The sequence below is a fragment of the Anopheles arabiensis genome, chromosome 2 (assembly GCF_016920715.1).
Source record: "Anopheles arabiensis isolate DONGOLA chromosome 2, AaraD3, whole genome shotgun sequence".
NCBI lineage: Eukaryota > Metazoa > Arthropoda > Insecta > Diptera > Culicidae > Anopheles > Anopheles arabiensis.
The window spans coordinates 38,584,812-38,611,871 of NC_053517.1; the positions used below are offsets into that span (position 1 = coordinate 38,584,812).

The following is a 27,060-nucleotide window of genomic DNA, read 5'->3' on the forward strand; positions in this document are numbered from 1 at the left end:
GGAAGCATTTTACGCTTTGATCGAGGATACGCTGCGAACAGATTGCCCTGAAACATCTATTTAAAAATGTTTGCTCAAAAAAGGGTCGTATTTGTTTAGAGTTCTTTCGGCTTTTCCTACCCGGTTTCCAACCGATACGCCTTAAAGTCAATGTGAAATGAAAGTCATCGAGGATGGATTGGACTCGCCATAGGGAAACCGCAAAAAAAAAACGAAACAGAAGTACGGGGAAAACCTTTTTCCGGCCTTACACTTTTGCAAACGCCTCGGATGAAGTGTGGTGCTCGTTGTTACTGCTCGTTACTTTTGAAATTGCTCCATAGAACATTTACTATATTCAGCACAAAACCGTCCCCAGAAGGGCTCTTGAAATTATGGGCACGGTGCTTTGCTTTCGCCACGGCCCTGTTTCATTCGGCACGCTTCATTCCGGTTTTGGTTCGGCCGCCATTTCTTCACTTTAAACGGGACTCGCTCACAATCCTAAGAAGTATCGTTGGCAGGGATGGTTGGGTGGTTCGTTTGCTCAGCTTAATTCACCGAACGTAATGTTCAATTATCCCTGGTCAAAATTTGCCAGCCGGAAAAATGGAACCAGCAAGAAAGAGTTGAAGGGCTCGCTGCTTTTGAGCGTTCACGTTCCGGAAGTCCCGGTTCGGCCGCGCAGTTTGTGTTGATAGGATCGCCTGAAGATGGGTAAAGGGTGGCAGGATGATGGACGGGAGGTATAATAACGGCGAAACCCTCCACCGTAAACTGTTTCAAGTGTCGGTTAAAGGATTTATCGCGCATTCACGATTCTGCGAAGTTTTTATTTAAATTTGCGATTGTGAGGAAGAAATAGAATGTTGGTTTTTTCCGTAAACTAAAAATATGTTGAAACTCTTAATGATCAAAAAATAGATAATTGAGCCTTGTTCGGAGAGCGGTAAAACTTTGAAAGCAGATTTAAATCTGCGATAAAGCATATTGAGTGAAATGTGCAGTTGAAGATTGCTGGCGAAACCATGCTGCCAACGGATTCACTTCTCCAACGTAACATTCTTTTTCTTCTTTTGGCTCAACAACCGTTGTCGGTCAAGGCCTGCCTGTATCACTTGTGGGGTTGGCTTTCAGTGACTTTTGGATTACCCCCCATAGCAGAATAGTCAGTCCTACGTATGGTGGCACGGTCTAGTTGGGGCTTGAACCCATGACGGGCATGTTCTTAAGTCGTACGAACTGACGACTGTACCATGAGACCGGCTTCCAACGTAACATTATTCACACAAAATCGACGAGTTCAACCTCGTGCCGTAGTTCGACAAGTAAATCTGTTCTGCGGTTAGTGTGAACTTATGAAATGCTTGCGATAACCAAGTCATAGGACAATGCGTGGCCAGCCAGGGCCTTAATCTATCCTTCGTGGAATTTCGCATGCGGTTCGCACTGTTTGAAAAGGGTGGCACAATGGTTCACACTTGAAATGATTAATTAAAATATGGTGCTACATGATGAACAATGAACAATGTAAGACGAGCCACCTGTTGTCGTTGGTGTTGTTTTGGGATATGGGTGCGTTTGGGAGCCCAACCGTGAAAGGGGTGCCTTTGTTTGAACTGTGTTACGTTTGAGTGCTAATCGGCAGCAGAAGCCTACCTTGGGCGCTTTTGGTAAGATGGTTTGCTCATAACGCTTTGTGGATGTTGTCGTCGAAGTTTTGTTTTAAGCTAACAAACTATTTTAATTATGCTATGTGAGGATGTTTGCAGGATAAATATTGTTTGATTTACTGTAGTAGTGTCGTTTCCTCTTCCATCGACATACTAATAGATAGGGTAAGATTTAAACTCTCAGTTGATTGCGATGATTTTTTCTTGTTGCGAAGTAGTTAAAATATTTCTTTTATTTTATTAGTTCATCTTGTAACCAGAGCTTATTGAATGAAATATCAAGGAATTACTGAATTTAAATAGAAGTACACCATAAGAGAAATAGAAGTACACTATAAGAGTCTCGTATTTTTGATAAAATGTGTCTTAAAATCGTTCTTTCTTTTTATGTAAGGCCCATTCAGCATTTAGCATGCAGTGTACAACAAATGTAGTGATAATCTTTTTTCAATTCTCTTCAACGGAATAAAATAAAAATACGGAATAAAAATGATTAAAAGATGTGATGCGTGATGCGAAACAAAATTGTAAACATTTGTGTTATTCAGAATTTTCTATTTTGATTTGGAATTCGATTCGATAGTGTTTTTGTGTAATTTTTCAGAGAACTTAAATTTTCATGAATTTGCTTGGTACGCCAGGCAAAAAAAGGTTTTTATACGATTCAAGAAATTTTTTGTGTGAGAAGTTTCTGCTCTGAGAACTCTGCACCTGAAATTAAGCCTAATTATCCCAAACTACACACCACAATGATTTGAGCTCCCAACATGTTTTATTACATGTTATCAAGTTTCTCCACTGAATCTAATGACTATTGCCAATAATATCGCTTAAAACGACATTTAAAAAGTTTTAAATGAATTACACTACTCCCTAACACTCCATGGCCCTTTCCTATGAGCAATACAAGTACCATTACTCTTGAATTGTTTATATCTACTCTAATTGTTAAATAGAAAAAAGAAAATATAACCAATTTCTATAGCATTTAATTTCAGTTTGATAATAATGCAAGGTTTTGAATATTTTGAAACTTATTAAAATCGTGATAATTTTTTAATTCAAGAATTTGATCATTTGTACAGTACCCCTATTCCTAAAAGTATTAGCATTTCTAGTTTACATCTCATCTCAATTTGAATACAACAAAACAAACCCATATACTGTGTCAATGTATCGGCAGTGGAGGAAAAGTGTCCGTGGGGCTTGCAATCCAAATTTATGTAGTTTTTATTAAAATAAGAATAATTGCTCGTGCTTTCAATTCCGTTTTGTTCTCTTTCCCTCTCATGCAACTAATATTTGCATTGGCTTGATCCCCGTCAGCGAACACATTTCATAGTAACTCCTCAAGCTTACAAGACTTGGGTTGACTTTTGCATAAAATTAACATTTATCAAGCGTAATTTTGGCCAAGCAATTTGTGCGTCGGATTTGAGCGCATTTTCCCCCCCAAGTCACCGATGACGACGAAAGTGAAAACGAAATTCAAACCGGTTTCTTATAATTTGTTTAACCTTCTTGTATTGTTGTAGTGTCTCGTAGCGAATTTAATTCTGTAACAGCAAACAAACGGTAATTGGTTCTTCACAGGATGCTTCAATGTTAAAAGTGCTTTTGAGCGATTTATATCGACAGAGAAGGCAATATAGCCGACGCTGATACCGGTATCAGTTGCGCGGAAGCTGCCACCGTAACGTACTGTTCTTGGAAAAAAATAATCTTGTAAGCAAGAGCACTCTAGTGGCTAGTAGTTGGAAATAAAGGAAAAAAGAAAGACAAGAAAACACAACATAGCAAACAACAAGCATGCGGAAAACGGTGGCAAAGAAGGAGAATGAAAATATACGAAAAATAATAATGCAAACAAAATCACGCAAGAATGCTGTTTGGATTCTGGGCTGGGCTACAACCATTGTCCATGTCCATGTCAACGCCGTCCTTGCCAACCGCTAGGGGACGGTTGAAGAACACGTCGCATCCGTGGGTTCGGTTTAATTTTGCCACCCGTTGCGTTGGTTTCCCGGCCGGCCTGTTTCGTGCTGCGGTGTCCTTCATTTCATTTCTGTAGTTGCGAGTCGGGATACCGCTGTTTACCGAATGTCAACATTTCTTCGCACATACAATTTTGTGCTCCCACGGTAGCGAGACCACTGTCTGACCGTTACGGTGCCGCATCTTACTCTGCGCCCTGCAAGCTGTGACCAAGACGATGGAAGGCATTCCATTGGGCTGCGCCTGTTTGGCTTCCTTGTTTTGGTGGATGAGAAATGCTGGAACTGTGTGGATTGGGACTGGGCAGCTTTCGCATCATACCAGTGCGCACCGGGACCGAGGGGTCGGTTTGGTGCGACTTTCAAGCGTCTGTTGAACATAATGGGGCTATAAGTGGGACGATGGGATGTGTGTTTTCGAAACATGCCGTCACTGCGTAACAGACGCTTTAATTGGGGTGGCTCGGTAGTAAATGTGTGCGGCGGTGTGAAATTTCTGGAGCGACTTTTGTTGTGCGATTCAGTTTCCAGTTCAAGTGATCTGCTTGTTATGCTGGAGCAAAACTCAAAACAACAGTCAAGTGGTGTGGTAGAGTTTGAAAGGTGGCTGAATAGAAGACTGTATGTATGATGAGGTTTACTGTTAAGGTTGAAACGATTTATTTGATCATCCTGTAGCATTGTATGTTTTTATGTAGGTAGTTTAGATAATATAATTAGTATAATTGAAAAAGCTACTTGGAAAACTGACTTTATAGTGGCTGAACTGAAGTGTAAGTGTTTGTTAACACTATGGCACATTTTACGTTGATTTTAGTATATTTGCTAGACATATTCATGTTAAGCCATTATACCGAAGCCATCGTTCCTGATAAACAAAAATGATCGAGTATGTTAGATATTGGCATTTTTATTCTACACCCATGAAATGATTCAAGAGCTGGAATGTTTAGATCTTAGATACATCAAAAATAAGGTTCAAGTCGAAACATTTAAAATAAAAAAAAATGGAATGATTGATTTATTGATAAAACTCTGCCATGACCACAATGATTATGATTCAGATCGTTTAGGATGATAGCCAGATGATTATCTCGTTTGCAACGTACAAAGAGCTTTAAACCATTCGAAGCAGAAAACGCACGCGTTACTTGCTTCAAAGTGCCTAATCTGCAGTGTAAATCAATACGGTGAGTGGCAGAATGATTGAACCATGCGGAAAAGTCTCCCCCATCGCTATCGGTGAATAATCTGATCGATATTTTGACTGCAGTCTGTTGTTAGCTGTCTGTTGCTAGATTATCCTTAGGGTGTTGTTTTTTTACCATCAACACCACGGGGTCAACTTGAAGCTGTGGGATTTGATTAAAGATTCGTATCGGAATGTGCTTACTCGTTGCTGGAACATAATGACTGCGGAGTTGCAAAGATGTTAGCTCTAAAGACTTTGGATGGCGAATGAATGGGAAGAAATTTAATGGTTTTAGATGCATAATTCCTTAAGGACGAAGAACCAGTGATAAGACGTGCTTCTTAGCAAATTAATTAGTCCAACAGCTTTCGGACGCAGTATTCTGCAGTGAACGTACCCGTCTGCAAAGAATGATTACGGATCTACTTTTTAAATTAAATTTTAAACGCATCTTCTTTAATTAGAGAAGGAAGGTCCTTACCTTGTATAAGGTCAAGATTTGTTTCAAAGCATTCAACAAAGTCTTAAAAGTTTTTGAGAAAACTGAACTGTATGCTTTTTATTAGTTGTGAAACGGAGAAGTGTGCTTCTATAAATAATATTGCATAGTATTTAATTTCACTAGAAATCATCATGTGGATGTTATGTATAACCCCAGCACAAACTGTTGCTTTGAGGATTAGTCGTTACTTTACGTACCAACCAAAGTACCTTGTATGTACGAAGGTAGTCGTCTAATGCATTGCAATCTAATGCTAACCATAAATGACAAGAATTGTAATCAAGTGTAGGATGGGTGAGAATCAGGCATTTGAGTTTATTTTAAATGCAGTGATGATTACATTTTTTTGTAGAAATTTCTCTTAAAAGCTGGTGTGATCGATTTCGATAGAAGGATTTTATAATCTCTTCTTCTGTGTATTTCATCTCAGCAGATCTCAGAAGGTCAAATAGATTTGGAAAAAAGGGTAAGAACATAACTGCCATTGCCTCTGCCATTGTCGTAAAGGATCAGAAGAAAGAGAACGGTAGTTAGTTAAATTTTCACTCTCACCAGCTTCATATGTTGTGCTTTGTGCATTGCAAGAAAGTAATTTCTGTTCTGCATTTAACACTCTGGGCGTAGCAGCAATCGATTTCAATCATGGGCTTTCCATCTCTGTGATTGGTTTCAGCAACTCTCAGCGTATTACTCTCAGTATTCCAGCGGGAGAAAAGAGAGATAAAACATAATGCAGAGGCGATATCGTCTCTGATAATCAAAAGAGAGTAACCGATCGAAAGCCACCGAAACGTTCTCACCGCACTCTTATTTTGTACTGTGATCTCAGCACATAGCCAGCGCTGAAAGTGTTAAAGTGCGCATTACCTTCAATGTGAAATAAACACCAGGCGACTCCATAGATCATAGTACCATGCGCCTCCATTAGCTGGTTTATGGAAATGCTTATTACTGAGGAAAAGGAACGAGATTAACTCAAAAGGTTTATCTGCTTTTACATTCTTCAAAACGATACGAGCGATTAAATTAAATTAATAGCTTCTTGCTAAAACATAAACTTTAGAATGTGGTTAAATGCATTATCTCATAGCAATGTAATAAGTCTATCACTTTTTTGGTAAAATGCAACATTGTTGAATCGATGTGCACAGTTTTGAAAATCTAACACTAAATGCAGCAATGACAATTTCAGTAAGAACTAGGGGCTACAACGCTCATCGCTGCACATATCTTCTTTTTTTTTCTTGTTTACAGTTGCACCAGGATGGTCATAAATTCTTCGCTCACGTTTCTACCATGTCACCACAAAATTTAGTGTGTACTCTTTGCCCGATCGGAAACTGAAACGAGAATGTAGAGTAGGTACGTGAGTTTGTCGCGCGCTAACCTTTTCGTTCGGGATGCTTTCCGTGCCAACCACACCACGGGTAACAATTATCCGCGCAACGGTGCAGTGAAAAGCATCAGCAAACGCTAGAAGCTTGTCGGTCGGCTGCAATGTTAAAGTGTTAGGTTAGAAAGCCCTGCTCGAATGCAGCAAAACGATGCGTCGTACCAAACGACCGTACGCCTTCCATCGCTCGTAATGCTCCGATTGTGTCGGGTGCGGAGCTGGGTTCAATTAGTTTCCAATGTACGCCCCTATCGTGCTGCGGTCGTGTCAGCATGAATTTACAATCGCAACCTCCGTCACTAAGGGCAGTGCAGTTGGGATAGCAGCAACAAGAGCAAAATTTAGCATGCATGCCCGTTACCATGGCTCGGATGGATCAGGTTACAAAGAGGTGCTTGCGAACTGGAGCTAAAGCTTCACCAAACATCGGTGCTTGTTCGCGGGATAATAGAAAATCTGTACCGCACATCATGCTGAGTACGTTAATAGCTTTATATCCTGCAATGTAATGTTAAGAAAATGCATGAGATAAATAATGATCATGATGATGATGATTATGATGACGATGATGTGGAGCTTAATATGGACGAGCGTATGTAGTGTTTATGGTACTATCGGAAAGCTACCCATTTTTCGTTCAGAGAGTTGGTAGTTTAAGCTCTCAAACTATGATTTTTCTCGCTTCTACTAGTTTCCGTCAAGCATTTCTTAGTTCAAAATAAGACGTTTGGTGGATGTGATAGCTGTAGATGCTCTCGTCTTTAAAAACTGAATTAAATATGATAATTATCCACAGAGAAAGATAATCGAGTAGGTTACAATGCATTGAAGGAACGGAATTTTATGATGGTTTAAACCAAAAGGTAGAAAGATGGATATAACTTGAATATTAAATAGTCCCCTATTCAATACAATCACAATATTGGCCACAGACATCCTAAATCAGGAATTTTGACTAACTAAAATTAACTCTGAAGGTTATATGCAATTAGTGTAAAATTGATATGGTTAAATTTACATCACGTATATTTCATTGGTTTTGAATTTGAAGAGAGTTTTTCTCTTAAGCTTCAAGAGATCATTTATTAGCTAGCTTTCCACGAAACGATTGTTTGATGGCAAATCTTTTCCTATCAATTGTCAAAAAAAACCTTTTTTTGCGTTTCCATCACACGATTCTTTTATGAATTAGAAAATGGCAATTTTATCAACATTCACGCAATTAAATAAAATTCTTCGTGTTGAAATCACTTAAAACAGTTAGTCAGATGCTCTCCTATACGCATGAATCCCAAAATTAAGTCAAAATACTGCAACTACACAGTTTTTCTTTGAATCTGTCAATTGATTACAAGCAAAGATTCGTGCCATCCAACCTACAGCGGATTGCAAAATTACAGGAAAAAGATTCACCGAACTCTGCTCGATTTTCCAATGCCATGGGGGACAGTGATGATGACAGCAGTTTTCAAGCAGCATACGTTCCGTGGAAACAAGGCTATTCGTTTGTATTTTTGCGTTCACACACCACGAATCTTCGTTGGATAAAATGATTGTAATTTAACTAAATAATTAGTAAACTACCGGTTCTTGTTTTAAGAAATGAACACTTGAGCCTTAGAAGCTAACGAAAACCAATGTTAAACTAATATTAATTTTTGTTATCAATGAGTGAAAAAGTGTGTTTGAGAATATGTGCTGTGAAAACGCGGCTATTGTACAATCGCTTGTCCATTAAATGCTTTGATTACATGTTCTAAACTGACACTATAATTTAAGCATAGTAATGAAATGATGAAACGTTGATAAAATCCAGGTAAAACCATAAGTACAATTGTGAAAAAGACCGATAAAGCACATTGCATCATACTATTTTTCCGAGTAAAATGTGTCACCCGCCCATGCAAGCTGAAGATAAAGATAATCATTTCAGAATAAACGATACGGATTTCGTTACCATACCAACCACGATTTTGTGTGGCACATTCTTGCCTTTTGCCATCACAGATGGCGTAACTTTTACCGCGTAGATTGTCTATCCTCCTCTCCGATAGCACAAGCGCGTAATCAACGCTGGGTGCTTTGTCGAGTGTCTTGTTATGCGCGAGACAGAGCGTGCGGTTGAGCAGCAGCCGGCGAGCTCCACTATTGTAATTCCTTTCAGCACTGCCCGGTATTATATGTGTGTGTGCGTGCGCAAGGCTGACGTATTTCACCGTCTCGTCTGCTAATCCAATTTCATCACTCACGTTTAGGATCGAGGTTAACGTTTCTGTTTATCCTGTATCAACACATTTTGCCGTTGCCGGCTAGAAATGGTGCTGCTGCCCGTAATCCAGGGCGGTTGAACAAGGCGGGAAATTCGAAAGTAATCATGAAATCTCGCTACTTTCACCAATGGCTTTGATTCTATTCCGAACCCAGAGCGCTGTATTAGAATAGGAAGAAGAAGAAAAAATAAGCCAAACCGCCCGCTCATCGTCATTCGGTCGATGATGCTTCGCCAACTGTTTCCGGTGAGTAATCCTTTTGATCGTTCCTACAGTTTATTCTCTCCAGCCTATCGGCATGTGCGTGTCACTGTGTTTGTGTAAATGTGCAGAGCAAGCTTCACTGGCACTCATCAAACGAGCTTCCTTTGCCGGGCGAGAAGCGGCGAATTCTTTCCACTTCTTTGACTTCCGTTTGATTTCGGTGCCCTTTTCACTTGTTTCGTGTGATTTTTTTGCTGCTACTGCTGCTATTCATTCTGTGCAGCGACGCTTCGTTACAAAGCCAACGTTCAATGGTAGTTCGTTTTCGGTACCCGAAACCACCGAACTTAATTCGTTCTATCTTCACTGGCCGGGTGCCGTTCGCAGCGGCAAGTGGTTGAGATTTGGAAAAGCGCTCGAATGGCACCGCACCGTGCTTCCGGGGTGGGTGGAATTCAAACGGTGGTAATAAAGCGCGTTTGTAGAAAACCGGTAACCGCAACCGCTCACTTCACTGCGTGCGGTTCCTTTAGCGGGGCGCGACGGTGGCGGGAAGCGCCGAGAGCTTGTTCAAACAAGCTGCTCGCCTGTGATCTGAAAGTAACGCAAAATCATCCCCCACTGCCTGCAATCTCTGGTCGGCAAAATGAGCCTTCAAAAGTCGATCAGGGGAAAACAAAAAAGGCGGAACGGAATGAAAAAAGGGAGAAGCAAAACAAAAAAAAAAGATAGCAAATGGGAGAAACTCAAACAAAATCCAGCACACAACCAGGCGGATATGCGGATCGCACGTGTGTGTGTGTGTGTAGAGAAATAGAAGGAAAAAGAAAAGCTGTAAAACAACCAAGTGGCCAAGTGGGGCTGGTACGTTGTCGATCATACACGTACACTTACGCATTCACGCTGAAAGTGAATGTGTCGATTCGGGGCTGCGAGTGAAATGTTGAAAATATGCTAATTTCAATAGACGCCCCCTGAAACATCCCGAGACACCAAAGCTCACGGTGCCACCGAACGGGGAGGAGAAATCGATCGACCCGGCAGCGCAGGAAGATGGGCACGGGTACGGTCCCGGGATGGGCACGGGTACGGTCCCGGGATGGGCAGCGTGTTTGTTTAGGGTGCTCGCTTTTGTATGCATGCACGTAAGTTTGAAAGCACTGAAAACAATTAGAGTATATCAAGATGAGGTTCGTTTTGTTCTTCGCCTCTCGCTGCTGTTCGCTGTTCCCTCGGGCGGATCGATTGAATTGGCAGCTAAATGGTGTTGGGGGGAGGAGAGGAGGTGCAATGATTTTGATCTCTTTTTCTGGCGGTGGAAGCTGAAATGGAAGTTTGACGTGTGTTGACTTTACGGTTTCGGGATTGCCACGAGTGTGTGTGTGTGTGAGAGAGAGAGCTTGCAAAAGCTTTGTGCTGTTCCGCTGATACCACATGGGATGCAAAAGTTTCTGTGTGAGCTGTTGCAAATACTGTCGTAAAGTATCGCGTTTGGGTTGGTTTTTTTTTTATGTTTCGGTGCGAATATTGGGACAGATGATTTGCATACAGCTGAGTAGAATCGTTTTGTAAAGTGAATAGTTTATTTTTCTTCATTAAAATGTTGATACATTTGCCAGTTGTAGACCACATTTAAACAAAAAATACTTTTGAATAATCGTGCTGATGAGATTGTAAAAATAACAGTGATTGTTGTATACTCAGAACAGGAATTGTCAATATCATTAACATAAATTCATGATTCATCATTCAAATAATATTACAATACAAGAATAATTGTATGAAAAAGAGGAGAAAGAAACAATCAGAATGGTAAAATTTTAAAACTATAAAATATTTAACAAAAATAAAATAAAAATAATTTACTAAAATATATTTTTAATAATTTTAATTTTCCTATAAACAACAGAAATATAGGCGAATTTGTAATGATACTCTGCAAATAAATAGTTTAGAAACTCAACCAAGAAACGAGGAAATTGTGTGTATAATTCAGCCTACCTGAACCCTTTTATCGCACAGGATTGTAATGGGTTCGAGTTTCAATGAAACTACCCATTGTTCACGAAGTTGTTATAGCACCATTTCCTCCACCCCCTCCTTCTCCCACCTCCCCACACAGCCACGCACACGCATCCGTGATTGCAGCTAAGCGGCACTAATCAATGGCCGATCGGTTGTTAACCGGCTTAGAGCTACGCAATTAGATCTGGCCGAATGTAGCGAGTGGGAAAATTGCCATCTGCTGGATGGGGGTGGGTATGGTTTGCGAATGTATGTATTACCCATCATTTACCAAGACCGGTGGAAATGAGCATGGTGAACCGGGCTGCCAGGGTAACACGGGTTTGATGTGGCGAGCGGTAATGTGTTGCTGATGAGCTTCGGAGGAATTCATCAGCGAGGGTAGAGCTTAGGGATGCTTGAGAAACGCGCCGAACTGATTGTTGGTGCTTTGCTACCGGAATGTGTTGCAAGCGACCGAGGAATGGTTTTTCCGACCAATTTGTTCACGACGCTTTTCAATATTGAAAAGTTTGCTGAAGTGAGAAATAAACATTCACCTGGCTGGGTTTCTCTTGGTATTTCATAACGGCAGAAATGCGTTGTAAAAGTTAAGATGCTTAAAATGTAACTTATTTCAGCGATACGTGGTACAGACAGAGGGTTCATATTTTCGACATTTTTATAGTTATGCATTCTCCATCGAGCCGGATGGCTCGACAAGTCGCCATCGGAAAATATGATCAAACACCATGGCCAATATACTGCGTCAAGGTCAAGCCGATTTAGGTCTGTGGGGCAACCGTTGCGGGTCCCGAGGATGGAAAATATGTGGTAACCGATAAAATCTAAATTGAATTCAACACTCGTTTTATATTCTAATATAAATGCAAATGCTACCCCACCGGGCATTTGGGAAGGCAGGGGGAGATTTTTAAGGCAGTGCTTGATATTTCTCGTGTGTGTGTGAGAGAGTGATTGTAGAGCAGAAGAAACAACAAAAAAAACGAGCTACCAACACCATAAAATACGCGACCATCGGTGGGCGACGGACTTTACTGGCTGGGCTTGTGTGCAGAAACGAAATATATTCACCGAGGGATATCGATTTAAAACGAAAATGCCGCCAGAGAATTACGTACCCGAAAGCGTCCTCTCTCTCTCTCTCTCTCTCCTCAAGGTTCGGTGTCGGATCAAGGCCCCACAAAGCGGGCCGATGTTTATTTTCTTTCACCGGTTCGCTCGCCTGCAGCCCCAGCGGCTTCTTTCGAGCTCGAAGTTTCCGTGTTTTTTTGAAAGTGGAAATATTTCATACAGTGGGGGGCAAATTCGGGGCGAGCTAATTGATTTTATTTTATCGACAATTTCTTTCCATCTGTTCGGAGAGTGTAAGTGTAAGGACGCGGGACTGCAAAATGTTGGCAGGTAGACAAATCACTTTACACAACCAAATCCAACCCAATTGTAAGAAGCGGGAAAGGGCTGTGTGAGATTGTGTTAGTAACGCGTTTGTGTGTAGCACGTTTCTATATTTGATAAGTAGGATTCTCGTTTCACCATTTTGCAAAGTGCTTGTTGCTTTATTTGATTATGTTTTCATGTTTGTCCTATTGAAGTAGGTTGCATGAAAAGCATTTAATACAAAAGAAACCATATTTATCTTTGTCACGCGGCCTACCCTATACAATTCTTCACAACGGCCAGTTCAGCATACCAATTCAATTCCGGTTTCGCCAATGGCTTAATACAGTAACCGAAAACACCCGGCAAAGAGTAGCAGCAAAAGCAAATCATTTGTCTTTAGTTCGTTGTGCCCAGCACCAAACCCAACCCACCGGGAAGAAGACGATCGTAGATAAAATTCATATTATTTATTAAACCCTGCGGGAAAGGAGTGTAGAAAAAAGGCGGCACAGCCAAACAACAACAAACAACACTCGCAACACTACACCGCCAGGATAGAGATACAGTTATCTCGCGTGCCGGGCTGTACGTGACTTATTTGGATAGATGAATATTTATGTACCTGCACGAAGGTCTATCTTGCGGTCCGACGGTATTTTCATGCAAAAATAAATATGCTTCGTCGGAGCCGTCAATAAGCAGCTGTGCGGTGCCGATTCCTATCGCCTTTTCCCACCGCCGGTAACCGCCAGCACGCGTTCATTTCGAATCGTTTCGTCACAAATGTGAATTTAAACTAGTGTGCCCGTACCGGTAACGAGCGGGCACAGGGCCGCCGTTTGCCGGTGCAAATGCAAATACTTGGCACAATTTACGCTGGCAGTCAATTGCGGCTGCCTCAAGTATGTCAACCGACTCGCACCGTCTCCGTGCGTTTCTGAGAGTGAATATTTATTCAAACCGGTTCCGCCTTGCTGTACATTGCGATATTTTTGTTTTGCTGCCTGTCTCGGTACGAAGTAGTGCTGATCCCAGCGGAAATCATCACCGATACAGCAAGCATGATGCTGCTGCAGGATGTTTCGGCGGGTTCGCTTCTCTGTTTGCTGGGTAACAGGACAATGCACGTATTATGTGAGCATCTTTACCTCATGGTTGAGTGTTCGCTTTATGATGCCTGTTTTATGATACTTTCAGCTTGCGGACTGTGGCTGTTGGTTCCATTTTGCAAACGAAGACTTCCGTGCGTGAATATTCGTTTAATATTTATGAAAAAAATGTTCATGGTTTGGTGGAACGAATCGGTGCGTGATGCTAAAGTGAAAGCGTACCTGGAAACGGGAATCAGGTGACCGTGGTAGGTGATGCAGTGATGGAATTAATATTTTTGATGGTTTCCGCAGGTAGATTACGAGCAGAAATATTTATCATATTTGACGTGCGTGTGTGATTGGTTGTTTTGGAGCATAATAAAGCCGGCGAAAATTACAACAAACATGGAAATATTGTGTGTGGCAATATGTTTGATACACACTATAACTTTATTAAAGCAGTTTTTTCTGCTCTTTCGTTACGTTTTCCAATACTTACTTACTTATCCGGCGCTACAACCGCTTTGCGGTCTTGGCCTGCCTCAGGAGTGTCCGAAACCGCTCACGGTCTCGCGCCTTCGTCTGTCAGTCCGTTATCCCGGCCTTTATGGCGGACGCCTCCACGCCATCTTGCCACCTCAATTTGGGCCTACCACGCCTCCTCTGTCCTTGTGGACGGCCTAAAAAGACTTTACGGCTGGGTCGTCCGTTTCCATGCGTATAACATGGCCAGCCCACCGGAGCCTGGCGAGCTTTATACGCTGTACGATAGTGAGGTCGCCGTACATCTCGTATAGCTCGTCATTATAGCGGCTCCTCCATTGTCCTTCCACACATACGGGGCCAAGTATCCTTCTGAGCATCTTCCTCTCGAACGCGGCTAAGAGGGTTTCGTCAGATTTGGACAGTGTCCATGTCTCAGAGGCGTATGTGAGCACTGGTACTATATAGGTACTATATAGTCCCAGCTTCGTCCGTCGCGACAGGTTCTTTGAGGTGAACTGCTTTTTCACGTTTTACAATAATTGTACATATTTCATATTTTTCATTGCTCATTGCAAATTAAAATCTTACCGTCACCAAACAATTGAATCTATCGAATATAACAATATTTTTTTTTTACGCAGCAAGCCTAAAGTTATTTGCTGTGCTCGCTAGATGTTAAAGGAATGGTACGCTACCAAACATTATTATCACACTCGCTCGAGAATGCGGTTCGAAGAGGAACAAATGCGCAAATGTAATTCAACCCATTATATTTGCATTATTTACAAAAAATGTGCCAAAGAATCTGTAGCTAATTGTGGCTGCTGCCGTATTATTTACCGCTTTACAATGAAATCATGAGAATAGTTTAATTACTAACGCTGAGAATTTAATTTGCTCCATCAATTCACCATCAACCTGGATGTCTGGAATGGCAGAGTGGCACCATTTTACCAGTGCTGCTCGTCTGCGTATCATTGTAGAAGCAAGGATAGTACAGCTTGTACTACTGATACACTCCTTGCTTGAGACTGAATAATGCATAAAACATACGAAAGTAATTAAAATAGTTTGCTGGAGTAATTTGCCTGCTATTTTCCCCCGGGTTAAATTAAGAAGCTTACCCTTCGACGTTGGTCGTTTGATGCAACATTTTCATCATCCCAGGACCAAACCATTTTGTTGCTGTCCTTTACGTTAAGCTGTTCCATTAGGGATCTTTTGATGTATTACTTCTCTATTAGATGGTGAAACTTTGAATATGTGGTAATAAAACGTATCGCTGTGCTTTAACCATAGGGGGAAGTTTTGTTGGCAAGAAACGAGGTATGGGAAAAGTTTTCAATAGCTCAAGAGATTATGCTTTGCACGTTTTCCTTAGTTTCTTCCCTTAACTGGTGGTGGAGCGCTGTGACGAGGGAGAGCTTTGGAGTAAAATGGTTCCTAGTTGATGGGTTTCATCTTTAATATCATTTATTTCCAATTTCATTTTACTGTTGAATATACTCTGTCGCTTTAAAACGAATAGATAAATCCTTTAATAGTTATGTAAACATCTAACGATTTTAAATCTTTAAACTCTCAATGTCTTTCAATTGAATTCTAGCTCTGATTTTCAATCAAACTTCAAATCACACTAGTTGAGAGGCTTCCTCAAAGTGTATGAATATCAGGTGGTCTCGTCCCATACAAATTGACAACTAATTTCGAAATAAAAAAAATCTCCTTTTGACAGAATGGGTGAAGTGAATTTCCATAGGAACCGTTCGCTTTGTTCTTAGCAACACATACGTAGTACACATTGGTGTCCTCATCGACGGCATTATTTTGATCCAAAAATGGATTTTAATTAGTTCAGATTTGGTTTAGCTTACAGTAACATATATTTTGAGTGCTTTTTAAGGTATTTCAGTGCAAATAACGAAGATTCTAAGATTGTTTGTGTGTAAGGCAAGTCGTCAGAAAGCTTGTTTGGGGAAATGTTTTCACCCATGCTGTCAAAAAGTGACGTTCAACTTTTGCTATAAAAAACAGGCTATGAGACCACCTGATATTCATACACTTTGGCCCAGCAGCTCGCTTGAAGCGTTTCGCATGCTGTCAGTTTGTTTGGAAAGCGATGCGGTGAGTGTAACCGCGACCCACTCCCAACATGGCTGTCAACTGTCAAGCCCGAAAACATCAAGCCATCAGTCCATCTTTTCATATTTCGACGCTTGGCAGCGAATTAACGCAGCCCGAAAATGAGTAGCGAAAGGGATTGCGCCCTTTGCCTAACCAGCGAATCCAAATGGCTATTGGACGTGTTTAGTGAATCCAACCGGGACCTGAATATGGCATCGGTCATATCGAAACACCTGTGGTTTGATGTAAGTGCAATCTTCCGGAGGTTCCGCTCCATCGAGCGCTTGCAAACACGCAGCGCACCGTAGTGACGCCACAACAAACAACAAGATTGACTCGGTGCTAAACAACAGTGCAATAACGTTTCATTGGTTTTGTGTTTACTTCTCCTCTGCAGCTGAATCCCGCCAGCGAGCCTCACATTTGTATGGATTGCTGGACCACCATACACAACTTCCATCGGTACTACACCAAGCTCGAAGCCCTCCACGATTCGGACGATGGAACCACAGTCGATGAGTTGAGTAAGTGTTGATTGAACCTAATGTTTTGCCTGTTATCTGATAATCTGACCGTGTTGCAGCCGCAAACGATGAGATGGGAGAACTGAAAAACATTGAATTCCTCGAGGAAGATGCCGAGGAGCTCCGGATGCAGATGAAACAGATTCCCAATGCTTCGTACGATGGAAGCGATGAGCAGGAAAGCCCCAGCAGGGGCTCGGCACTCGAGAGAAAGAAGAAGTCAAACGATCAGGAGTTTAGCCTTTTCGAAATCGAGGTCGAGCAGGACGGAGATGGAACGGTTTACCGACTGGATGCATTTGAAAACCACGAACAGACGGACCGGCCCGAATCAGAATGCCGCCAACAGCCTGTTATATTGAACGGCCAAATGAAACCGTCCAGTGCTGGGGAAAGTTCAACCGTCGCTATCGACTTCTTCGTGCCGGAGGACGAACAGCCCGTCAAGCGTGGCCGAGGCCGGCCACGGAAGCAGATCAAAGTGGAACCGGACACATCGTTGCGGATCATTAAAAAAGAAATCAATTCCAGCATGGACGAGCACAACACCTCCCTGGATTCGACGGGTGGCAACGATGAGCAAGTGCCTGTTAAGCGTCGCCGAGGTCGTCCACCGAAGAATGCGAGTGTGCAGCGAAACGCCTCACCAATCGTACCCACCCCAAGGGCAATAAAGAGAGAGGTAAAAACGGAGCGGGAAGACGAGGATGCGCCGGACAGTGGTGGTACCTCACGACCCGAACGAAGATCGACACGTGTGCGGAAGGCAAAATATTTCAGCGATATGGAGCAGGACAGCGATGAGGAGGAGGATGAGGAGGAAGAGGTAAAAGAGGAAGAAACAGAGCCGAGCGAATATGAACCGGGCGATGATCCGGAGTACGAGGCGAGGCTGCAGCTGCAACGCGAACTGAATATGGATGATTTTGCCTTCTACGAGTATCAGTGCAGTCTGGAGAACGATCACGGTGCGCGCGATAACAAGATCTTTCAGTATGTGGACGAGTTTGCGTGTCACGTCTGTGAGGAGAAAGTGACGTTCAAACGGTTTGCCGAAGCGCACTTGCACTACCGGGTGGAGCACAACCAGCCGCCGTATCTGAAGTGTCCCAGGTGTGAGAAGAAATGCCACACGCCGGGAATGTTCGTGAGTCACATGGAGACGCACGACGATCCGGAGAAGAATAAGTGAGTTTGTCGCTTTTGGCCAAAAGTTTTGGTTTTAATTTAACCGTCATTATTTTCCCCCTTTTTGCGTCAGGTGCCAGATCTGCGGCAAGTACACGGACTGCAACATATCGCTGAAGAAGCACATGCGCGTGCACCAGAGCCAGCTGGAGGAGAACCTCCCGTATCCGTGCAGTTTGTGCAAGCGAAAGTTCGAGACGGAGGATCTGCGGGAGAAGCACGAGAAGCTGCACGTGCCGAAACCGCACGTACCGAAGGAGAAAGGACCCGACCACGAGGTGCTGGACTTTTACAAGGTCATCGCGTGCGATATATGCGAGGAGGAGCAGACCGACTCGCCGACGTACGACAACTTGAGCGACCTGCGCGCCCACATGGTGAAGGAGCACAACAAAAACATGTACCTGCGGTGTCCCTATTGTTCCACCAGGCAGGTCAACCGGCAACAGGTCATCACGCACATCGACATGCACAACAATCCGGAAAAGTATCGGTTAGTATTTGTGAATCGTAACGTCTCTATTTAATATCTCTATTAATATCGCAATGTTGCGTCCTGCTGTGTACAGATGCGAGGTCTGCAAGGAGGTGCACCAGAATCTGCATCAACACATGATGAAGGCCCATGCGCCAACTACGACGGACGAGGCGGACAAAAAGTACAAGTGCGATCAGTGTGGAAGGTCGTTCAACTTCCTGGCGAACTTAAAGATGCACGTGGATTGCGTCCACGGCGTGAAGGACGTGAAGTGCAATGTGTGCAACAAATTGTAAGCATCCCACATTGGATTGCTTCTAAGAAGATGAGTTTAATCACACATTTTGTTCTTTCGCTTTTTTTCCACCCCCTTCCACAGCTTCAACTACAGAGCCTATCGGACGCACAAGCGTACCGCGCACACCGACCTGATGCTGATGTGCGAGCTCTGCCCAAAGATGTTCAAAAATCGAAAGTCGTTCGAAGTGCACAAAGCTTCGCACGAGGGCCTGTTGCTGCGGATGACGAACTGTGTGCTGTGCGGTAAGCTCATACGCACCTGCAGCATGTCGAAGCACATGAAAACGATCCACTCGGAGGAGGATCCGGTCAATTGCGATCTGTGCGGCAAAATGTTCCGCACCACGTTCCACATGAAGCGCCATCAGAAGAACACGTGCGAGGTGACGATGGATTCGCGCTCCTTCAAGTGCGAGGTGTGCGGCAAGGGTTTCTCCACCAAGCTGACGATGATGGAACATATGACGACGCACACGCGCACCAATCAGTATCAGTGCGCGTTCTGCTTCAAATCGTTCGGCTACATCTCGAACCTGTACAAGCACCGGAAGAAGGCACACCCGCTCGAGTGGCAGGAGGTGCAGGCGCACCCGGAAGAAAACATTGCATCGGTAATCGTCGTTCGAAACTGAAGTGCTGTGGTTTTCTGTTTTCTTTAGCATTCTTCTTTTGATAAACTTTCATTTTGGCCGTTTACTGTACAGAACTCAGCAGTTTCTTTTCCACCCGGCCACATTAACAGATGGGACTTTTGTACGCGAAAGTGTATAGTGAGGATTAGTTTAGCAATAAAGTATTTTCCATATTTGCGCTCGGTGGAACGTATTTCGAACGTGGTGAACAATGTTGCATCGTAAAACAAATTCCGAAAATCCATCTCAAATGTCCGTTGCACATTTCGAATGCAACGGGATTGCTCACACTAACACACACTCACACGCGAAGGCACTTTTATCAGCAACGCTACCCGAAGCTCGGGCGCTGAGAGCTCCAGTTTACGCTCTTTGTGGCCACGAGTACGGTCGTTACTTTGTTGGACGATATTCAGATTACGAATCGTGTCTACGACGACGACGGTGCAGTAATCCTTCCGCTTTACACTTGCATCAACACTTGCGGATGCAGGTCGAGAGAGAAGCGGGTTGAACGCGACACTGGGCCGAACAACAGAGCAATTCGAACGCTACAGCTGAACCTTTGGCGGAGGTACATTTTCTCGTAGTGTGACAATTGAAGCGAAGTGTGGATAAGAAGGCCGAGCGGCAATTAAGTGATAAGCGACGACGACGACGACTATCAGAAAAAGCACAAAGTATAATGGTTCGCCTATTGACCTAATCGCCAAAGACTTTCAAAGGCGCACTGTGGTGTTGCCGTGGGCAGTGAATCTGTTTGGTAAGCAAGATTACATCAAATCACACAAACGCAAGCGCAATGTAAGAGCGCCGATTCTGTCCGATGGCATCAGATGTTTAAACAGTGTGTTTTAAAGCGTCTCCCCTCTCCCCCTCTCTCTCTACCCGCCCATACCGAATCGAACCGAGTAGTGTGGGCTCTGGAACAAAGCGAATGAATGGTGAAAGTATTCATGAGCGGTGTGTTCATTTGAAAAAGTGCACCCAAAGAGAGACTGCAACAGGCAGAATAAGCGTGATCTATTGCTCTTCGACAGGAACACGACAGTGGGCTGAGTGTCCTTTTCATCCTTCTTTACCTGCGGTCCAGGCAAGGACGTGCGTTATTGGTTGAGGGAGGCAAACGAGAAAGGAGAAACGCAGCCGAAAATGTACGCCAAGCTGAACGGTCGCACTGTTGCTGGGAACGGACGAAGGTACCACCAACAGCATAGCTACTGCTGGCTGCTGGCCTGGATAAGTGCAGCATTTTTGCTCGCATCTAGACACACCGGCATAATGCCTTGCCTGAACGTACGGTGAGTTAGGGCGAACGCGATTTTTAATTTCCATCTCTCTTCAAACCGCGTGCCACTTTGCTTCCAGAAACAATGAATGCTCCATCTGTCAGCACAATATTGCCGGGACGCAGCGGCTGGAGGCGCTCTGTGGCCATACGTTCCATCGCCACTGTCTGGCATTGTGGATGCGCACGTACGCCTTTTGCCCCGACTGTCCGCGAAGGATGTAGCTCGTTAGAGCGAGCGAGCGTGACGAAAGTGGGGCGCATTACTGGCTTCGACTGATTGGCAAACAAGCACGGACCACAGAGCGTGCGAACTCAACACGCCCCTATCCATTGGGGGGATCAACAGCGTATAGTTGTAAGGTTTAGAAAAGATAATTTAGTTTCTTTCTACTTTTTGTACGACTTTCTACGTACCGCAAAGTATTGTACTTTTTAATAATGGTTTGTAAAGTGAAAATAAAAATGTGTGTGCATGACTAAGGTATTTGAAATTGGTCGCGAATCGCGTTGGCTTTGTTAAAGATTACTGCTTAAGGAGTTCGTGTGAGGAATGAAACATCAATCCGTGTGCATTACTGTTCCTTCCTTAACATTTGTTCGCTCCCGTTTTGTTTTATTCCACAAACGTCTTCTCTACCCCTAGCTCACTCACACATACACACACACATGTACACACACACTTTCTCCCGTCTACACCATGCGCGGACCGACCGATCGATCGGACCGTCAGCACCCGAAAAGCACCGAACGCGATCACAGCTCGGTGTGTCGCGCTTCCGCATTCGTCTCTTTATCTATACGGCGAACAGACAAACAAATACATTAACGAATGCAATGGCACCTTCATTGGGGGTTCACAATTGCTTACCTTCGGTGGAATGTACGTTGCTGGGCTCGTGGCCCATGGTGGAAGTCTCAGCCGCCGCTGCCGCCGCTGCTGCCACCGCGGCCTGCTCCTCATGCTCCCGATCGTCAACCTTCGCCTGCAACCGTTTGATTTCCGCATCGTAATTCTTCCACTCTGGCACGATGCGCTGCGCCGCGGTCAGCTTCGCCTCCTTCGTGAGCGGATTGTTGCACAGATCGATCGTTTTGGCGTGCTGCAGCGTGTCGCTGCTGCACCACGTCTCGCACCAGAGCCACTCCTGCGGCAGCGATTTGATCGCCACCTGGTGGATCATGTTGTTCGGCAGATCCTGGTCGAGGTTGGACAGACTGTTCGGGTCCTGGCTGAGCGCCTGGTACTGGCCCCGGATACGGTCGCCGGCCGCTATCTTGCGGAACCGCCGCAAATCCACCACGTACAGGGCGGAGATGTGGTACTTGCGGCCCTGCAAATGGTTCTTCCAGTAGCCCTGCTTCCAGAACCGGAACCCTTCCATCTCCTGCCGCGAATCGCAGAACGGCGTGTAACCGTACGGTGCGCCGCCGAGGTCGAAATCGTTCAGCTCCTTCATGTCCGCCCGCACGATCTGATCCGCATCGACGAAGATGATCTTCTTCACGTCGAGCGGGAACAGCACGTCGAGGAACAGGATCTTGTAGCCCCAGATGATGCGCTGCTTTTCCGTCTGCTGGTGCAACCAGCGGGGCCACTTGTACTGTACCAGCTCGTACTGGAAGCCGTACTCCTCCGCCATGTGGGGCAGAAAGTCGATAAACTGTGGCGACAGGTAGTTCTTCAGGAACCAAAACTTGACCGGTGTGCTGGTGTGCTTCAGCAGCGACAGCATCATGATGCGCAGCAGCCGCTCGTACAGATGGCCCGAAGCAACGGAGAAAATGTTCAGCACTTCGGTTTCGGCGGTACCTCCGCTGGCAGCACTATCGCCACCACCGGTGCCGACGATCGAACTGATCGAGTCCCAGATGCCACCCCCGCCGGCTGCATCCTTCTCGTCGCCCAGCAGATCGACACCGGCCATGCCCGGTTTTTTCGTCACGCGCAGCTTCAGAACGTGCGAGCGCAGCGAGCTAATGATGACACGCGTACTCTCGGCCGTATGCACCGTGTTCGGTCCATCAGCGCTGGTAATGTCGTAGATGTCGGCACTCTTTCCATGGCGTAGCTTCAGAATCCAAGCGCCTGGGTTGGCTTTCAGCTGGAAGTAGCCCAAATTCGCCATAACGATCGTATCGACGATGATCGGACGATCCTCCGTGCCGAGCGTGATCTGTAACCCGCGTGGCGGTGAGCCGGTGGAACTGTCGAAACAGTGCCCCTCCAACAGCAGATACTCCAGCTCGTACTCGGAATGCACGGGACCATTGATTTCCGACAGCTTAATGTTGTCCAGATCGTATACCGAGCGCACCACTTCTACCAACCAATTTTCAGGCACCTGTGAGGGGCAAAGGAACGACACATTGTTGTTTAAACAGCTGAACGCGCAGTGTTAATGCTGTGAAAATACATACATTAAGGCTTTGCGTGAGCAGAGGATTCGCTGGTAGTCCTACGAACTTGGCGGATGGTCCAGCCGACAGGCGCCCATCGTTGGTGAAGTGTAATTCCGGCTCCACAACGAACCGATAGAACCTACAGCGTGTTAATAGAGGAAAAGAAGCCATTATCGAATGGGAAATGAAGAAATGTATGCCACGGACGTACGTTTTAACCGGCATGTCGCTGTGTTTATCGATGGCACAGAAGAAAATTTTCATCTGACAGTTGACGACATCGCGCAACAGCAGCAATAGCGAGGACAGCTTCTGGGCGCCGCGAGATGCCGGATCAAGCACGGCCACGATCTCGAAGAACGGCTGATCGGTACGCTTCGGAGCCAGTTTCACCACGGTGCGACTGTCCTGCACATCTGACGGGATGGTGTAGCGCGACTTGGACTGCTGTCGTGGCACCAGAATCGAAACCAGCTTCATTACGGTATCGCTCGTCATGGTTGGCGTATCGTCCGCGTCGCCCTGCGAAGCTTGCTTCATGGCGGTGCGTATCTTATCCGTGTACTGCAGTGCGTTGAAACTTTGCAGCAGACCAAAGTCCTCCGTATCGAAGAATTCGTCCTTGTCGAACAAACCTAAAAGCCGCCCGTTTGCCATAACTGTGCTTGCCGATGCTTTCAGCTTGAGCACACGCTGGCAGTAGACACGCAGCATCTTGAGATGCATCTGGGTGGCGGGCAAAAAGCCAAGCACTGAGTCCGGCACCGACGACGAAACCGTGCTGGGATCGGATTCGTATGCTTCGAAAAGTTTCATCACCTGATCGTACGATTCATCTGCCTCCAGCGTGTTGATGGCGGCCCACACCAGTGCGTTGAGATCCTTTTTCAGCTCGGAGCGTACTGCATCCGTACCGTCTACGTTCGGGATGAACGCAACACGTGTGCCAGATGACGATTTCTATAACAAGTATGGAAATTTTATCAACAATATTACCCACCCGGGAGGTCAAGTGATTGAGAGCAAAATCTTACACGTACCATAAATTTAAGAGCATTTTTAAGTTGCTTTCTTGCCGCCGCTAGCCGCAAATCGCCCACCACCCAGACCGTGAGGAAGTGAACCCGATAGCCGAGGAACTTTTGGTAGGTAGACTTGCCACCGAAATACTTCAAATTCTTCATCAGCGTCGCCGTCAGATCAGGATTCGAAAGCTGACCCAGTGCAGTGACATCCTCCAGGTCGGGATGCGCCCGTCCGGACATGTCGATAAAGTGCGGTTCGTCCTGCGACAGAATGCGCTGGTTCAACCGTGGCATCACGTGCGGCTGCTTCATCAGATAGTCGATGACCGGTTCGCCTTCGTGCAGGTCTCCCATGTACACGGCTTTCTGTAGCGTTGGCGTTTGTTGCATGATCTCCGTGAGAATGGTTTCCTCAAACTCATCGCTCGTTAGGGTGGACTGTGGCAAAAGCACACCGTTCAGCAGAGCCTGGGGCACCGTCTTCAGGCCAAGCCGATCGATAAACTCCTGCGCCAGCTGTCGCCCGTAATCAAAGTCCGAGTCTTCGCCCAGTATTTCGTCCACCTCTTCCAGCTTCAGCCGGTTGAACTTCTTCTTCAGCACCTGGCGCACGTCGGCAAAGCGGATGACCTTCTGGTCGGCGGTGGCAGCATACAGATCGGTCAGAAAACCGAGCGCCTCCGTGGACGATTTCTTCTGATGCACATAGTTAAAGCCGCACGTTACCGCCCGGTAGTCTTCCCCCTCGCCGGTTTTAAACACCAACCCGATTCGAACGGGTGCCATATGGACGACAAAACTTTCTGCTAGCTTCACAATATCCCGCCCGGCACTGTCACCCTCGACCGGATCGACGATCAGTACCAGGTTGAACAGATTTTTGCGTATGTTGCGCAACATCCCGGGGAAGGTCGGTCGGAGCAAATCCTTCAAGCTGCCCGGCCACCGCCGGTACTGGGCGTCGTTTTCCAAATCGTTGATCCACGTAATTGCCGAATCGCGAATGTCGATTGCGAACTCCTTCGCGCTGGAAGACAGGTCCAACCCCAGCAGGGGCGTGGCACTTCCGCCCCGGATGTTGATGCGGTTCAGCCCCTCCAGCACGCGCATTTCGGAGCGCAGCGTGTCCAGCAGCGTCACGGTGTCGATGGTTTCCGCGTCGAAAAACAGCCCATTCAGGAAGAGGGCCGAGTCGGGCGGCTGAAGGTTCAGGTTACGCCCGAACACCTCGATGTTGTGCCGCATCTCCTTCTTAAACTCTTCCGGCACCGTCTGCGTCAGCAGCGATTTGGCCTGCGTGGGAAAGTTTTGCGAGATAAACTGTAGCATTTGCAGTGCCTCGTCGCCCTGCATTTCGGCGATGCGACGGGCGGCCTGCAGACCGAGCTCCTGAAACTCCCACGCCTTCAGCGGTGCTATTTCTTCGTGCTGTTCTAGCAAAGCGCTCCGGAAGCGATCCAGCGAGTGGCTCAGATGGGGGAACCGTTTTTTAAGCTGCCCAAAGTCGAACCCTTCCACCTCCACCTCCAGCTCGTCGATCGGATCGGTCCCGTCCGCACCAGCCGCTGCATCCTGCGGTCGGGGCGAATCATCCTGGCTCTTGTACTCGGTCGATTTCAGGTGCAGCTCCACACCGTACCCGGACAGGCGTACCTTTCGCGACGAAACCTTTCGCACGTAGTGGCGCAACACGTAGCGCACCGTACCGCGTTCCGTTTCCGCTTTCACGGCGGCATGGAACTGCTTAAACTCGCTCGTGCCGATTTCACCGTACAGTACCACGGTCAGCGAGTTGTTCTCCGACCCGGGATAGATGTGATCGATCGCGAACGTTTCAACGGTGGACGGATCTTTGGCTCCCGAGCGCAGGATGCTCCGTAGATCGTCTACCGTGCACGCAACCTTGCCGTTGATGCTTGCAAATATCGTCGTCTCACAATCGCCCTTTGCCAGCACCTCGGTGGCCACCTGAAGGTGGGCCTGTACCTTTGGCGAAAAGCTGTGCAACGAAAGCGCCAGCTTAAGCAGTCCCATTTGGCCTTCCCCGAGAATGTCCGAGGCTAGTTCGAGCGACTTTCGGTAACGCTTCTCCTCCGTTTCTGCAACAATGGACAACAAAATAGGTATTATTATGATGCACTTCAACCATTATGGGGTAGTATTTGCTCCACCCTGCCCAAATGCTTACCGAAGCGATACAGTCCATCGGGAACGTTGTTCAACAGCTCCACGTAATCCCAGAACGAGTTGGCACTTTCCTCATCGATGAATTCGGCAATTTCCAGCTGAGCCGGAGTGATACCCCATTTGGCCGATAGCTGCGTAGTGATGGGATGACTCTTCGGTTCGGCATGGACCAGCAGCGCGGCGTTAAAAAGGCACAGGATGCCAACCGCCACGATTGCCATCGTTTGGGCTAAGGAAACCCTATGCATCGCGGACGGTTATCGAACCGACGAAACACGACGAAGTAAATGACCGCACACAGCGCGTTTTGCTTATGCCTACGTATTCTATTCTTCCTCACTGTCCCCTTCCCTAACCTGCCCACTCCTCCGCTTAACCTCAAACAAGCCGCAAATGGCACGGCACCACGTAACACTTTACTGCTTGCTGCTAGTGCATACTGATAAAAGGATGTTCACGAGCGGGAACACCTAAAGCTGCCGTTTGCTTACTTGCTAACGAAAAACTAACATAAAAAATGCACTTTATCACCGCCGTACGTATGCGCTTTGTTTCTATCGTTCCGGCAAACGAAGATTCTTTTCAGATTGTTTTGACACATCAGCCGAATCTTCCAACAAGGCTAGGACGGACAGGTGAGTACATTGTGTCCGCTTCATGTCTGCCATATTGCGATGCTGTTTGAATGGTAACCGACGAATTTTACACGTTTGCTTTGT

At 45.7% G+C, this 27,060-nt stretch overlaps 3 protein-coding genes across 7 annotated transcripts; 2 read left to right on the forward strand and 1 right to left on the reverse strand.

Annotated features, from left to right (window-relative positions):
* Positions 1-16,257: 16,257 nt before the first annotated feature.
* On the forward strand, positions 16,258-20,739 carry LOC120898211 (zinc finger protein 665-like). Of its 5 annotated transcripts, XM_040303755.1 has the most exons (8): positions 16,258-16,561; positions 16,714-16,840; positions 16,900-18,028; positions 18,102-18,521; positions 18,598-18,798; positions 18,886-20,201; positions 20,354-20,401; positions 20,479-20,739. In XM_040303755.1, the coding sequence occupies exons 1-6, from the start codon at positions 16,436-16,438 to the stop codon at positions 19,436-19,438; spliced, it is 2,556 nt and encodes an 851-aa protein (XP_040159689.1). In that variant the 5' UTR covers positions 16,258-16,435; the 3' UTR covers positions 19,439-20,201; positions 20,354-20,401; positions 20,479-20,739. The 5 variants fall into 5 exon arrangements, with proteins under 5 accessions (XP_040159689.1, XP_040159685.1, XP_040159686.1 ...); XM_040303751.1 differs by having other exon boundaries at positions 18,886-20,401; XM_040303752.1 differs by having other exon boundaries at positions 20,299-20,739.
* LOC120898214 (probable E3 ubiquitin-protein ligase XERICO) lies at positions 20,565-21,064 on the forward strand. The gene is made up of 2 exons (XM_040303758.1): positions 20,565-20,739; positions 20,807-21,064. Exons 1-2 carry the CDS (start codon positions 20,591-20,593, stop codon positions 20,949-20,951), a joined length of 294 nt encoding a protein of 97 aa, XP_040159692.1. The 5' UTR covers positions 20,565-20,590; the 3' UTR covers positions 20,952-21,064.
* A 142-nt stretch (positions 21,065-21,206) lies between these two features.
* Positions 21,207-26,945, reverse strand: LOC120898210 (UDP-glucose:glycoprotein glucosyltransferase-like). The gene is made up of 6 exons (XM_040303750.1): positions 26,343-26,945; positions 24,170-26,253; positions 23,341-24,089; positions 23,148-23,268; positions 21,598-23,071; positions 21,207-21,523 (listed from the first exon to the last, which is right to left on the reverse strand). The coding sequence occupies exons 1-6, from the start codon at positions 26,587-26,589 to the stop codon at positions 21,483-21,485; spliced, it is 4,716 nt and encodes a 1,571-aa protein (XP_040159684.1). The 5' UTR covers positions 26,590-26,945; the 3' UTR covers positions 21,207-21,482.
* Between the last annotated feature and the right edge of the window lie 115 nt (positions 26,946-27,060).